The sequence below is a fragment of the Babylonia areolata genome, chromosome 17 (assembly GCF_041734735.1).
Source record: "Babylonia areolata isolate BAREFJ2019XMU chromosome 17, ASM4173473v1, whole genome shotgun sequence".
NCBI classification, from domain to species: Eukaryota; Metazoa; Mollusca; class Gastropoda; order Neogastropoda; family Buccinidae; genus Babylonia; species Babylonia areolata.
In genome coordinates this window covers 18086894-18099208 of record NC_134892.1, presented here as the reverse complement: position 1 = coordinate 18099208, position 12315 = coordinate 18086894, and the positions used below count along the sequence as shown (strand labels likewise).

General features: G+C 43.5%; 1 protein-coding gene across 1 annotated transcript in view; it reads left to right on the top strand.

Moving 5' to 3' along the window:
* The window catches only part of LOC143291703 (dixin-like), a 32418-nt gene extending 21168 nt beyond the window's left edge, over positions 1–11250 (top strand). Inside the window, exons 12-16 of the mRNA XM_076601726.1 lie at positions 238–354; positions 5495–5573; positions 6920–7025; positions 7830–7938; positions 10844–11250. Of these exons, the coding sequence (XP_076457841.1) occupies positions 238–354; positions 5495–5573; positions 6920–7025; positions 7830–7938; positions 10844–10927 (495 nt within the window). The 3' untranslated portion in view covers positions 10928–11250. The remainder of the gene's footprint in view (positions 1–237; positions 355–5494; positions 5574–6919; positions 7026–7829; positions 7939–10843) is intronic.
* The last annotated feature ends 1065 nt before the right edge of the window (positions 11251–12315 follow it).

Below are 12315 nucleotides of genomic sequence, written 5' to 3'. Positions count from 1 at the left end.
GACTGGGTGTTGTGTTACAGGGAGAACTGGATTTTGTGTTACAGGGAGAACTGGGTGTTGTGTTACAGGGAGAACTGGGTGTTGTGTTGAACTGGATGTTGTGTTACAGGGAGAACTGGGTGTTGTGTTACAGGGAGAACTGGGTGTTGTGTTGTGTTACAGGGAGAACTGGGTGTTGTGTTGAACTGGGTGTTGTGTTACAGGGAGAACTGGGTGTTGTGTTATGTTGTGTGGCAGGGAGAACTGGCACGCAAGGAGCGTGTGATCCGACGGCTGCACCAGGAGATCACCCCGCCCCACGACACACAGCCCCACAGTGTGCAGCTCCGTCATTCCCACCCTCCACTCCTGTCTGTGAGTCACTGCCACATCCTCTGCTCATGTTTTTTTCTTCTTTTAACACTTTGTCCCCCGTCAGTAAGGACGGCAACATCCCCATGAAACACCAGATCAGAATCCTGTGTGCTGGTGAATTCCATCTTGTAAGCTTGTGAGACATGGACCTTCATGGTGGATCAGGAAAGAATTCAAGCCATAGAAATGAGGTGTTCTGCAAGGTATTTATCGTCAGACACACTGATCACATCACCATAGAACAAGTGCACCAAACCATGAAGCAGCACACTGAGCCTTATGAAGATCTGCTGACATCAGTTAAGAAAAGGAAACTGCGCTGTTATGACCCTGTAACATGATCTAATGGCTTTGATAAAACAATCCTCCAATGAACTGTTGAGGAATGGATATGGAGAGGAAATATAAAATGAAATAAACTGATGAACTGACAACATTGAGAATGGATAGGAAAACTATTTGCAGAGACCAGGTTTTTCCAACAAGCAACAGACCTGGAGGAGTCTGGTGAACAGTTCTTCTGTGTGATGCCCCCATGACTATTCACAGTTAAGGGAACAGAAGACCCCATTAGTGCAGCAGCTCTGTGGACCAACCCCACAACTGCTGAATGCAGTGTCAAAGCCAGACTTTGTACCCAGAGTACACTCATTGTCATCAGAAACATGCTCTGTCCCCTTGAATTTTCCAGCAAACAGCACAGAAGTTATACCCATCAAGAAAGCACTGAGTGAGAATTCAACTGGTTGAGAAAGCAAAACTGAATATGCGCGCTGCAGAATGGAAATAGCTGTACTTGGTCCAAGGGAAGCAATCCTGTGTTACAACTACTCTATACCAGGGGTACAAAGCGTTAAATCTATCTATTGTTAACTTTTTTTTTATCGTTCAACATGTTGTGCTTAATCCATTGATTTTTTTCTTCTTCTATGATTAGCCCAGATTTTTTTTTTTTTTTAAATTGGAGTATGGTTTGTTTTTATTTCTTCAGTTTGTGTGGAAGTGAACAGAATTGTAACTTGATAAAAGCATATTATTTTTCAGTTTGATATCTGGTTTTCAGTAACTTATTGAATACATTAAGTTGAGGTATTTCTTTTCTAATTATGCTTGTATGTAGTCACATCTGGTGTATAGCCTCTCAAAAAAAGAAATTCACATGTGATTGTGCTTGAGTGTTATGTGTGTATATGTTCATGTCTGTGTCGTGGTGCATGTTGTATATGTTCATGTCTGTGTTATGTTAAGTGTTCTATGTGTGTTGATGTCTGTGTTATGGTGAGTGTTCTATGTGTGTTGATGTCTGTTGTGTTGTGTGTTTTATGTGTGTTGATGTCTGTGTTGTGGTGAGTGTTCCATGTGTGTTGATGTCTGTGTTGTGTTAAGTGTTCTATGTGTATTGATGTCTGTGTTATGGTGAGTGTTCTATGTGTGTTGATGTCTGTGTTGTGGTGAGTGTTCTATGTGTGTTGATGTCTGTGTTGTGGTGAGTGTTCTATATGTGTTAATGTCTGTGTTATGGTGAGTGTTCTATGCGTGTTCATGTCTGTGTTGTGTTGTATTGTGTGTTCTATGTGTGTTGATGTATGTGTTGTGGTGAGTGTTCTATGTGTGTTGATGTCTGTGTTGTGGTGAGTGTTCTATGTGTGTTGATGTCTGTGTCGTGGTGAGTGTTCTATATGTGTTCATGTCTGTGTTGTGTTGTGTGTTCATGTCTGTGTTGTTTCAGTGTTCTATGTATGTTTATGTCTGTGTTGTGGTGAGTGTTCTGTGTGCGTTGATGTCTGTGTTATGGTGAGTGTTCAATATGTGTCTGTGTTGTGGTGAGTGTTCTGTGTGTGTTCATGTCTATGTTGTGTGTTCTATGTGTTTATGTCTGTGTTATGGTGAGTGTTCTATATGTGTTCATGTCTGTGTTGTGTTGTGTGTTCGTGTCTGTGTTGTGAGTGTTCTATGTGTGTTCATGTCTGTGTTGTGGTGAGTGTTCATGTATGTGTTGTGTTGAGTGTTCTCTGTGTGTTGATGTCTGTGTTGTGGTGAGTGTTCTATGTGTGCTCATGTCTGTGTTGTGTTGTGGTGAGTGTTCTATGAGTGTTCATGTCTGTGTTGTGGTGAGTGTTCTATGTGTGTTGATGTATGTGTTGTGGTGAGTGTTCTATATGTGTTAATGACTGTGTTGTGGTGAGTGTTCTATGAGTGTTCATGTCTGTGTTGTGGTGAGTGTTCTATGTGTGTTGATGTATGTGTTGTGGTGAGCGTTCTCTGTGTGTTGATGACTGTGTTGTGGTGAGTGTTCTATGAGTGTTCATGACTGTGTTGTGGTGAGTGTTCTCTGTGTGTTGATGACTGTGTTGTGGTGAGTGTTCTATGAGTGTTCATGTCTGTGTTGTGGTGAGTGTTCTATGTGTGTTGATGTATGTGTTGTGTTGAGTGTTCTATGCGTGTTGATGTCTGTGTTGTGGTGAGTGTTCTGTGTGTGTTGATGTCTGTGTTGTGGTGAGTGTTCTATGTGTGTTGATGTCTGTGTTGTGGTGAGTGTTCTATGCATGTTCATGTCTGTGTTGTGGTGAGTGTTCTATGTGTGTTGATGTCTGTGTTGTGGTGAGTGTTCTGTGTATGTTGATGTCTGTGTTGTGGTGAGTGTTCTATGAGTGTTCATGTCTGTGTTGTGGTGAGTGTTCTATGTATGTTGATGTCTGTGTTGTGGTGAGTGTTCTATGCATGTTCATGTCTGTGTTGTGGTGAGTGTTCTATGTGTGTTGATGTCTGTGTTGTGGTGAGTGTTCTGTGTGTGTTGATGTCTGTGTTGTGGTGAGTGTTCTATGTGTGTTGATGTCTGTGTTGTGGTGAGTGTTCTGTGTGTGTTGATGTCTGTGTTGTGGTGAGTGTTCTATGAGTGTTCATGTCTTTGTTGTGGTGAGTGTTCTATGTGTGTTGATGTATGTGTTGTGGTGAGTGTTCTATGTGTGTTGATGTCTGTGTTGTGGTGAGTGTTCTGTGTATGTTGATGTCTGTGTTGTGGTGAGTGTTCTATGAGTGTTCATGTCTGTGTTGTGGTGAGTGTTCTATGTATGTTGATGTCTGTGTTGTGGTGAGTGTTCTATGCATGTTCATGTCTGTGTTGTGGTGAGTGTTCTATGTGTGTTGATGTCTGTGTTGTGGTGAGTGTTCTGTGTGTGTTGATGTCTGTGTTGTGGTGAGTGTTCTATGTGTGTTGATGTCTGTGTTGTGGTGAGTGTTCTGTGTGTGTTGATGTCTGTGTTGTGGTGAGTGTTCTATGAGTGTTCATGTCTTTGTTGTGGTGAGTGTTCTATGTGTGTTGATGTCTGTGTTGTGGTGAGTGTTCTATGCGTGTTGATGTCTGTGTTGTGTTGAGTGTTCTATGCGTGTTGATGTCTGTGTTGTGGTGAGTGTTCTATGTGTGTTGATGTCTGTGTTGTGGTGAGTGTTCTATGTGTGTTGATGTCTGTGTTGTGGTGAGTGTTCTATGTGTGTTGATGTCTGTGTTGTGGTGAGTGTTCTATGCATGTTCATGTCTGTGTTGTGGTGAGTGTTCTATGTATGTTGATGTCTGTGTTGTGGTGAGTGTTCTATGTGTGTCTGTGTTGTGGTGAGTGTTCTATGCATGTTCATGTCTGTGTTGTGGTGAGTGTTCTATGTATGTTGATGTCTGTGTTGTGGTGAGTGTTCTATGTGTGTTCATGTCTGTGTTGTGTTGAGTGTTCTATGTATGTTGATATCTGTGTTGTGGTGAGTGTTCTGTGTGTGTGCTCTTGTCTGTGTTATGTTATGTGCTTTATGTGTGTTGATGTCTGTGTTGTGGTGAGTGTTCTATGAGTGTTGATGTTTGTGTTGTGGTGAGTGTTCTATGTGTGTTGATGTCTGTTTTGTGGTGAGTGTTCTGTGTGTTGATGTCTGTGTTGTGGCGAGTGTTCTGTGTGTGTTCATGTCTGTGTTAGGGTGAGTGTTCTTTATGTATGTTCTTGTCTGTGTTGTGGTGAGTGTTCTATGTGTGTTCATGTCTGTGTTGTGGTGAGTGTTCTGTGTGTGTTCATGTCTATTTTGTGGTGAGTGTTCTATGTGTTTATGTCTGTGTTGTGGTGAGTGTTCTGTGTGTGTTCATGTCTGTGTTGTGATGAGTGTTCTATTTGTGTTCATGTCTGTGTTGTGGTGAGTGTTATGTGTGTGTTCATGTCTGTGTTGTGATGAGTGTTCTATTTGTGTTCATGTCTGTGTTGTGGTGAGTGTTATGTGTGTGTTCATGTCTGTGTTGTGGTGAGTGTATTTTGTATTGCTTTTTTTTGTCACAACTGATTTGTCTGTGAAATTTGAGTTGCATCGCTACACTGACAGCGCCACTCATGTTTTTTGTATTTTTTCCTGCCTACAGTTGTTCTTTTGTTTGTTTGTTTTTTCCTATTGAAGTGGAATTTTCTACCAAATTTTGCCAGGGACAACCCTTTTGTTGTTGTGGGTTCTTTTACATGCGCTAAGTGCATGCTGCACACAGAACCTCGGTTTATCATTTCACCCAGATGACTAGTGTCCAGACCACCACCCAAGGTCTAGTGGAGGGGGAGAAAATACTGGTGACTGAACCAGTATTCAGATCAGTACGCTCAGATTCTCTCACTTCCTAGGCTGTACCTCTAGGCTATCACTCCACTATGGCTATGTTTTATGTGTATGCTCATGTCTGTGTTGTGGTGAGTGTTCTGAGTGTGGTCTTGTCTGTGTTGTAGTGAGTGTTATTTGTGGTCATGTCTGTTAGTATGTGTTCTTATGTGTGATGGGTGTTCTAAGTGTGTGTTCTATCTGTGTTATGATGAGTGTTCTATTTATGTGATCATGTCTGTGTTGTGGTGAGTGTTGTATGTGTGTGTGTTCATGTCTGTGTTATGGTGAGTGTTTTATATGTGTGTTCTGCATATTATGGAATGTTCTGTGCGTGTGTGTTCATGTAGGTTTCATGTTGAGTGTTCTAAATGTGTTTTCATGCCACATTTATTGTGAGACTTATGTATGTGCTATTGTGTCAGTGTACAATCATTTTTCTTTTGAAGACTCTAGGAAGCAAGCGACAGATGTGAAAAATCTTTCATCTTTCAAAATGTTTCTGTTTTTGTTTTCTTTCTCCCAGGAACTGGGAAAACAAAACAATATTACTGAAGAAATAGCCTTTCCTGCACAGCGACCTGTCTCCATGCAGGCAGGAAGAAGTAAGGGTGCACATGTGGGGGGATGGAGAGGGGGGGGTGAGGTGCTTGTAGCATGCATTGATGTCTGTGCAGCAGGTGGGGGCAGGGGGTGGGGGTGCTTGTGGAATGCATTGATGTCTATGCGTTCAGGGGGGGGGTGGGGGGTGGAGGTGCTTGTGGCATGCATTGATGTCTATGCAGCAGGTGGGGGCAGGGTGGGTGTGTGTGGTTGTGGCATGCATTGATGTCTATGCAGCAGGTGGGGGCAGGGGGGTGCTTGTGGCACGCATTGATGTCTATGCAGCAGGTGGGGGCAGGGTGGTTGTGGCATGCATTGATGTCTGTGCAGCAGGTGGGGGCAGGGGGGTGCTTGTGGCACGCATTGATGTCTATGCAGCAGGTGGGGGCAGGGGGGTGCTTGTGGCATGCATTGATGTCTATGCAGCAGGTGGGGGCAGGGGGGTGCTTGTGGCATGCATTGATGTCTATGCAGCAGTGGGGGCAGGGGGGTGCTTGTGGCATGCATTGATGTCTATGCAGCAGGTGGGGGCAGGGGGGTGCTTGTGGCATGCATTGATGTCTATGCAGCAGTGGGGGCAGGGGGGTGCTTGTGGCATGCATTGATGTCTATGCAGCAGTGGGGGCAGGGGGGTGCTTGTGGCATGCATTGATGTCTATGCAGCAGGTGGGGGCAGGGGGGTGCTTGTGGCATGCATTGATGTCTATGCAGCAGTGGGGGCAGGGGGGTGCTTGTGGCATGCATTGATGTCTATGCAGCAAGGGGGGGTGGGGTGCTTGTGGCATGCATTGATGTCTTTGCAGCAGGGGCGTGGGTGTGTGTGCTTGTAGCATGCGTTGATGTCTGTGTGTTCTGCTTTGGGCGTTTGGGGGGGAGGGGGGGGGGGATGAGACAGGGTTTTTTTGCTTTTGGCATACATACATACGTGTGATAATCAAAACAAGATTTTATTTGTCCTCAAAACCTAGCAGGTTTACAAAACACAGTCCCTAAGAGAATATCCAATGTCTGTTTGAGTGTGCAGCATGTGTGTGTGTGTGCATCAGTGCATATGATATTTAACCAATTAAATATTTTGTTGAAGACAAATTGTTCTGTTTATTGGTAGATAACTGAATCATTAGTTGTGGTCTCTTTTATTCCATTGTAGAGTGTATGTGGGATTCTGTTTGTCACTGTGGTCTGACGTACTCCGCTGTCCTTGTGTGCTTGGTGCATAAACACACTTGTATTCATCAAACACTACAGTGCATGTATAGACGTTAAAGTGGTGAAGATGTGACTTGTATCCATCTGACATCACAGTCCATGTACAGACATTAAAGCACATATGTGACCTGTGACACAGACTTAGGACCAGCCATGGAGGGGGAGGGGGGTGATGGACCCAAGACCTCTGTCATCTACTTCATGGATTTCTCTGAGCATCCCAGGACCTGTGTCATACCTGGCAGGTGTGTCCTCTTCTGTTGCACATAGCTGCTGTTTCTTGAATACAGTGTTGTTCAATGACAGAAAAAGATATATATTGTTCATTTGTGTATGTGTGTGCACACATTTTTTAAGGGTGTGTATGCACATGTTAATGTGTGAGTGTGTGTGCATACATGTGGATGTACAGGTTTGTATATGTGTATGCTGCACACATGTTTACAGGTGTATATTTCTATATGTTTGTATGTGTGGATGTATGTATGTTAATGTGTGAGTGTGTGTGCACACACATTGTGTGTGAGTGTCTATTTACATGAACATATCTACCAGGAGAAGAGATATGAAAAGAAAGTTTTTTTTACTTTTAGAGTCAAAATACAATTTGACTTTAAAATAACTCTGTGTGTGTGTGTGTGTGTGTGTGAATAGATAGAATAAATTTTATTGTCATGAAACCTTAAGATTTATAAGATGTAAATAGATAAATAAATAATGAACATCGTAAGTTGGTACTGCATTCATAAACAAATTTCTCCAACTTTGGTTGTATATCATCAGTAAGCATTAATTGCTGGGAATGTTACCTGTTTTGTCAATTTCTTGAATGCGCTTTAAAACTTGTTCTTGATTAGTGTTGATTTTGACACATATGATCAAGTGGATAGATTCTGTCTTCCAATACAACTGCTTCACAGTGTTTTGTATTTGAGATATACCTATGTTTCGTGGTGGTGTTTGTGTGTGTGTGGCGCGCGTGCGTGTGTGTGTGTGGTGCACATGTGAGTGAGTGTGTGTGTGTGTGGTGTGCATGTGTGTGTGACCAGGTTAGGGGAGATCAGGCTGAGAGACTTGAAGAGGCTGTTTGCGGGGTGTGAGCGATATCGTTACTACTTCAAGGCCCTGGACCCTGAGTACGGCACTGTGAAGGAGGAGGTCAGTGTGTCACTTCACTTCACTGCAGGCTGTGTCTCACCTCACCACTATACGCTTCATTCTGGGTTAATGTCTGTAAATGTGATACAGATCATTTTTAACCAGTTGTTTTCATGGAAGTATCCTTAAACTAGGATTTTAAAAACAAAAATAGCATGGGATCAGAAAAACCTATCATCTGCTTAACCTCTTCAATGTCAGGCATTAATTTGACTTTTGTTTCCTATTTGCCAGGCAGTTGTGGGTTGTGGAGGGTAATAATTAACACAAAAAAATATAGCATGCGAACTACTGCAAGAAATTATACATATCCCATACTTTTCTGAAAGGAAAATGGACAGTCAAATTTTGATAGAAGTTCATTTAACACTATGATTGTATATATTCAAATCCTTAAATTGCAACTCCTGAGTGCCACACTCACTCATTTCATGCTCACTTTCAGCAGTATCAAAACGATTAACAGTGGCTCAGTTGGCCCACAGTTCAGGGAAGATAGGGATGAGCACTGTTCATAGGTTTGCTCGGAAATGATAGCTGTTTGATCATTGTGAGCATGTTTTTCTAAAACCATGCTGTACATGTAATTTATGATTTGCATGAAACTATTCACCACCTTTCATCTCTCTCTCTGTGCCTGCCTTGAATAAGTGGATGGTTTGTATTTGAGGTCAACTCTGGGTCACCCACAAAGCTATACTTGGAGTGATGGCCTAGAGGTAACGCGTCCACCTAGGAAGCGAGAGAATCTGACCGCACTGGTTCGAATCACGGTTTAGCCGCCGATATTTTCTCCCCCTCCACTAGACCTTGAGTGGTGGTCTGGACGCTAGTCATTTGGATGAGACGATAAACTGAGGTCCCGTGTGCAGCATGCACTTAGCGCACGTAAAAGAACCCACGGCAACAAAAGGGTTGTTCCTGACAAAATTCTGTAGAAAAATCCACATCGATAGGAAAAACAAATAAAACTGCATGCAGGAAAAAATACCAAAAAAATGGGTGGGCCTGTAGTGTAGCGACGTGCTCTCCCTGGGGAGAGCAGCCCGAATTTCACACAGAGAAATCTGTTATGATAAAAAGAACTACAGATACAAATACTTGACTGCCTGCTCTGCTTTCTCTCCTTTAACTGCCTCTACCTTCCCTCCTCTCTGCAAATCATCATTCTAACTTTCAGTTACGTCAAGCGAACCATCCAGCAAGATTCTGCCACACCAAGCACCCAGTTCATTGTTGTCAATGACTTGTAAGGCTTCTGCAACATCTTGTTGGGCAAAATCTTTATTTCAAGCCAGTAGGATAAGTTTGTGGTTCATCATCCACCATTGTGAAAGCATTGTGAGGGGCTTTTTGACAATAACATCCAGAAATTATCATACAGAGTGTGACTGGCTGTTTTTCTTGGTGGATAAATGAAGTGGACATATCCAGCTTTCTAACTAGTGACTATTGGGACACATCAACATTTAAATAGAACTGTGAAAAATCCAGAAATGACGCTGACATATATATGTGTCATGGGGCAAATAGCAAAGCATTTTTGTGGACGTATATATACATCAGTGGGTCACTGGAGTTGTCAAAGTACAATGCATGAACAATAATCTTGCTATATTTCAAGGAGATATCTTTGTATTTGATGAAGTAATGCATTCTTTTTTTTACAAAGTTGAAAACCCAGATATTTTTCATTGGCACATAGGAATCACAAGTTTCAAAATCTTTGGCAAGTAAGGGGTTTAAAAAAACTTCTTTATTTATTTTTTTTTTTACATGACATGTTCTTATTTGGGGGGGGGGGGGGGGGTCTTAGAGAATCTGTTTAAAATGTCCTAAGTTTGTTAAAGTTTTTGATTTGGGGCTCTCTTAACTCTTTCGCTTATGGCTGCCGGAAAAAGAGGGCGCTAGCTAGCGGGACAAAGGGGAGGTTACCTACTTCCAGGAGGTTATCGGCCGTAGTTGCTCTCTTTTTCTCCGCATAGGCGGATAGTAGTTTGCACAGGACAGGAATGTCAGACCCCTGCCGGAGTCTGCACTAGTTGGGTCACGGTAAGTATGTTATTTAAACGTAATTTTAGCTAGAAAATTTCCTTTCAGTCAACTATACAGCGCACTGCCATTGGCAACTTTCGTCAGCATCAAGGAGTTGTGTTAAAAAGACCATTTTTCACATTGTAACTAAGCTTGACAGTGGCAGCCAGTTTCCCTTGCAATAGAGCAGTGACTAAATTCTCTCCCTGACCAAAGTTTGAAGTAAACAAGTCCACTGTGTTTGTTTTGACAGGAACCAAATAGTGTGACTGAGAGTGTTGAGTCTAAGATATTCAGCGCAGGGGAGGTGGGGTCACACAGAAACCTGGTGATGAAAGAGGGGTTTTATTAAGTATCTTTCACTCGTTAATAAAGCACTGTGTAGTGAAATGCTGAATCTGGATTTTAAAAGATTAAAGTGACATAATAATCCAGAAAAAGAAGAAAACTATCCCATAAGGATCTTCCAACACAAATTGTGATTCTCTTTATGCAGCATATGACTATCAGTTCAAGGAGCATAAGGCAACACTCAAATTTATGTTTCATATACATGATATAGATTCCCAGTGCCATTGTTTAAAATGTTTGGCCTTGGGTTTTAAAGGGGGGATGGGGGGGGGGATGTATGTTTCTGTGTTAAGGTGTGTATGTGAATACATGTGTGTGCATTTGTGTGTGTGTTTGAATGTGTGTGAATGCATGTGCTAGTGTGTGTATGTGTGTGTTTAAATGTGTGTGTGTGAGAATGCGTGTGTGTGCTCATCTTTCCCATTGTCTTTTGCATTTTCAACCAATTTTATTTGTAAATGTGCATGTTTGTGTGTGTGTGTGTGTGTGTGTGTGTGTGTGTGTGTGTGTGTGTGTGCAGCTGACCAAGGAAGATGCAGTGGTACCTGGTTGGGAAGACAAGATCGTAGCCTGGGTGGAGACTGAGTCGGGCACACCTTGCTGACATCCTGTCTTGTCTTCATGCAACGCCCCACCTACACCACACCACACCGCACTACACCACACCACACCACACCACACCACACCACACCCTACACCACACCACACCACACTACACCACACCACACCACACTACACCACACCACACTACACCACACCCTACACCACACCAAACCACACTACACCACACTACACCACACCACACCACACTACACCACACTACACCACACCACACCAGACCACACTACACCACACCAGACCACACCACACTACACCACACCACACCACACTACACCACACCACACTACACCACACCCTACACCACACCACACCCTACACACACCAACCACACTACACCACACTACACCACACCACACCACACTACACCACACTACACCACACCACACCAGACCACACTACACCACACCAGACCACACCACACTACACTACACCACACCACACCAGACCACACCACACCACACCACACTACACCACACCACACCACACCACACTACACCACACCACACCAGACCACACTACACCACACCACACCACACTACACCAGACCACACTACACCACACCCTACACCACACCAGACCACACTACACCACACTACACCACACCCTACACCACACCAGACCACACTACACCACACCACACTACACCACACCCTACACCACACCACACCAGACCACACTACACTACACCACACTACACCAGACCACACTACACCACACCCTACACCACACCAGACCACACTACACCACACTACACCACACCCTACACCACACCAGACCACACTACACCACACCACACTACACCACACCCTACACCACACCACACCAGACCACACCCTACATCACACCACACCACACCACACCACACCCTACACCACACCACACCACCACACCCTACATCACACCACACAACACCACACCACACCGTACATCACATCACACCACACCACACCACACCACATCACATCACACCACACCCTACATCACACCACACCACACCCTACACCACACCACTCCACACCACACCACACCGCTTCACACCCTGCACCACACCACACCACACCACACCGCTTCACACCCTGCACCACACCACACCACAATATAGTGTATTCATTTTACATCATAATAACAATGCAGATTTGTGCTTAAACTTCTTAGGCAGGAGACTTGTGGCCTTTACAAAAAAAAAGAAAAGAAAAAAAAAGAGTGCACATGTACATAACTGATTCAAGTTCATACTTGAGCAAGCATGTGCACTCATAAATGCTCAAAGAAACATATCTGCAGATGCACACACATTAGCAGAAAATGTCCAAAAAGCACATCAGTCAGTAAGATGGTAGGTAGGATTGAAGAGCTGTGTTTTGAGATACA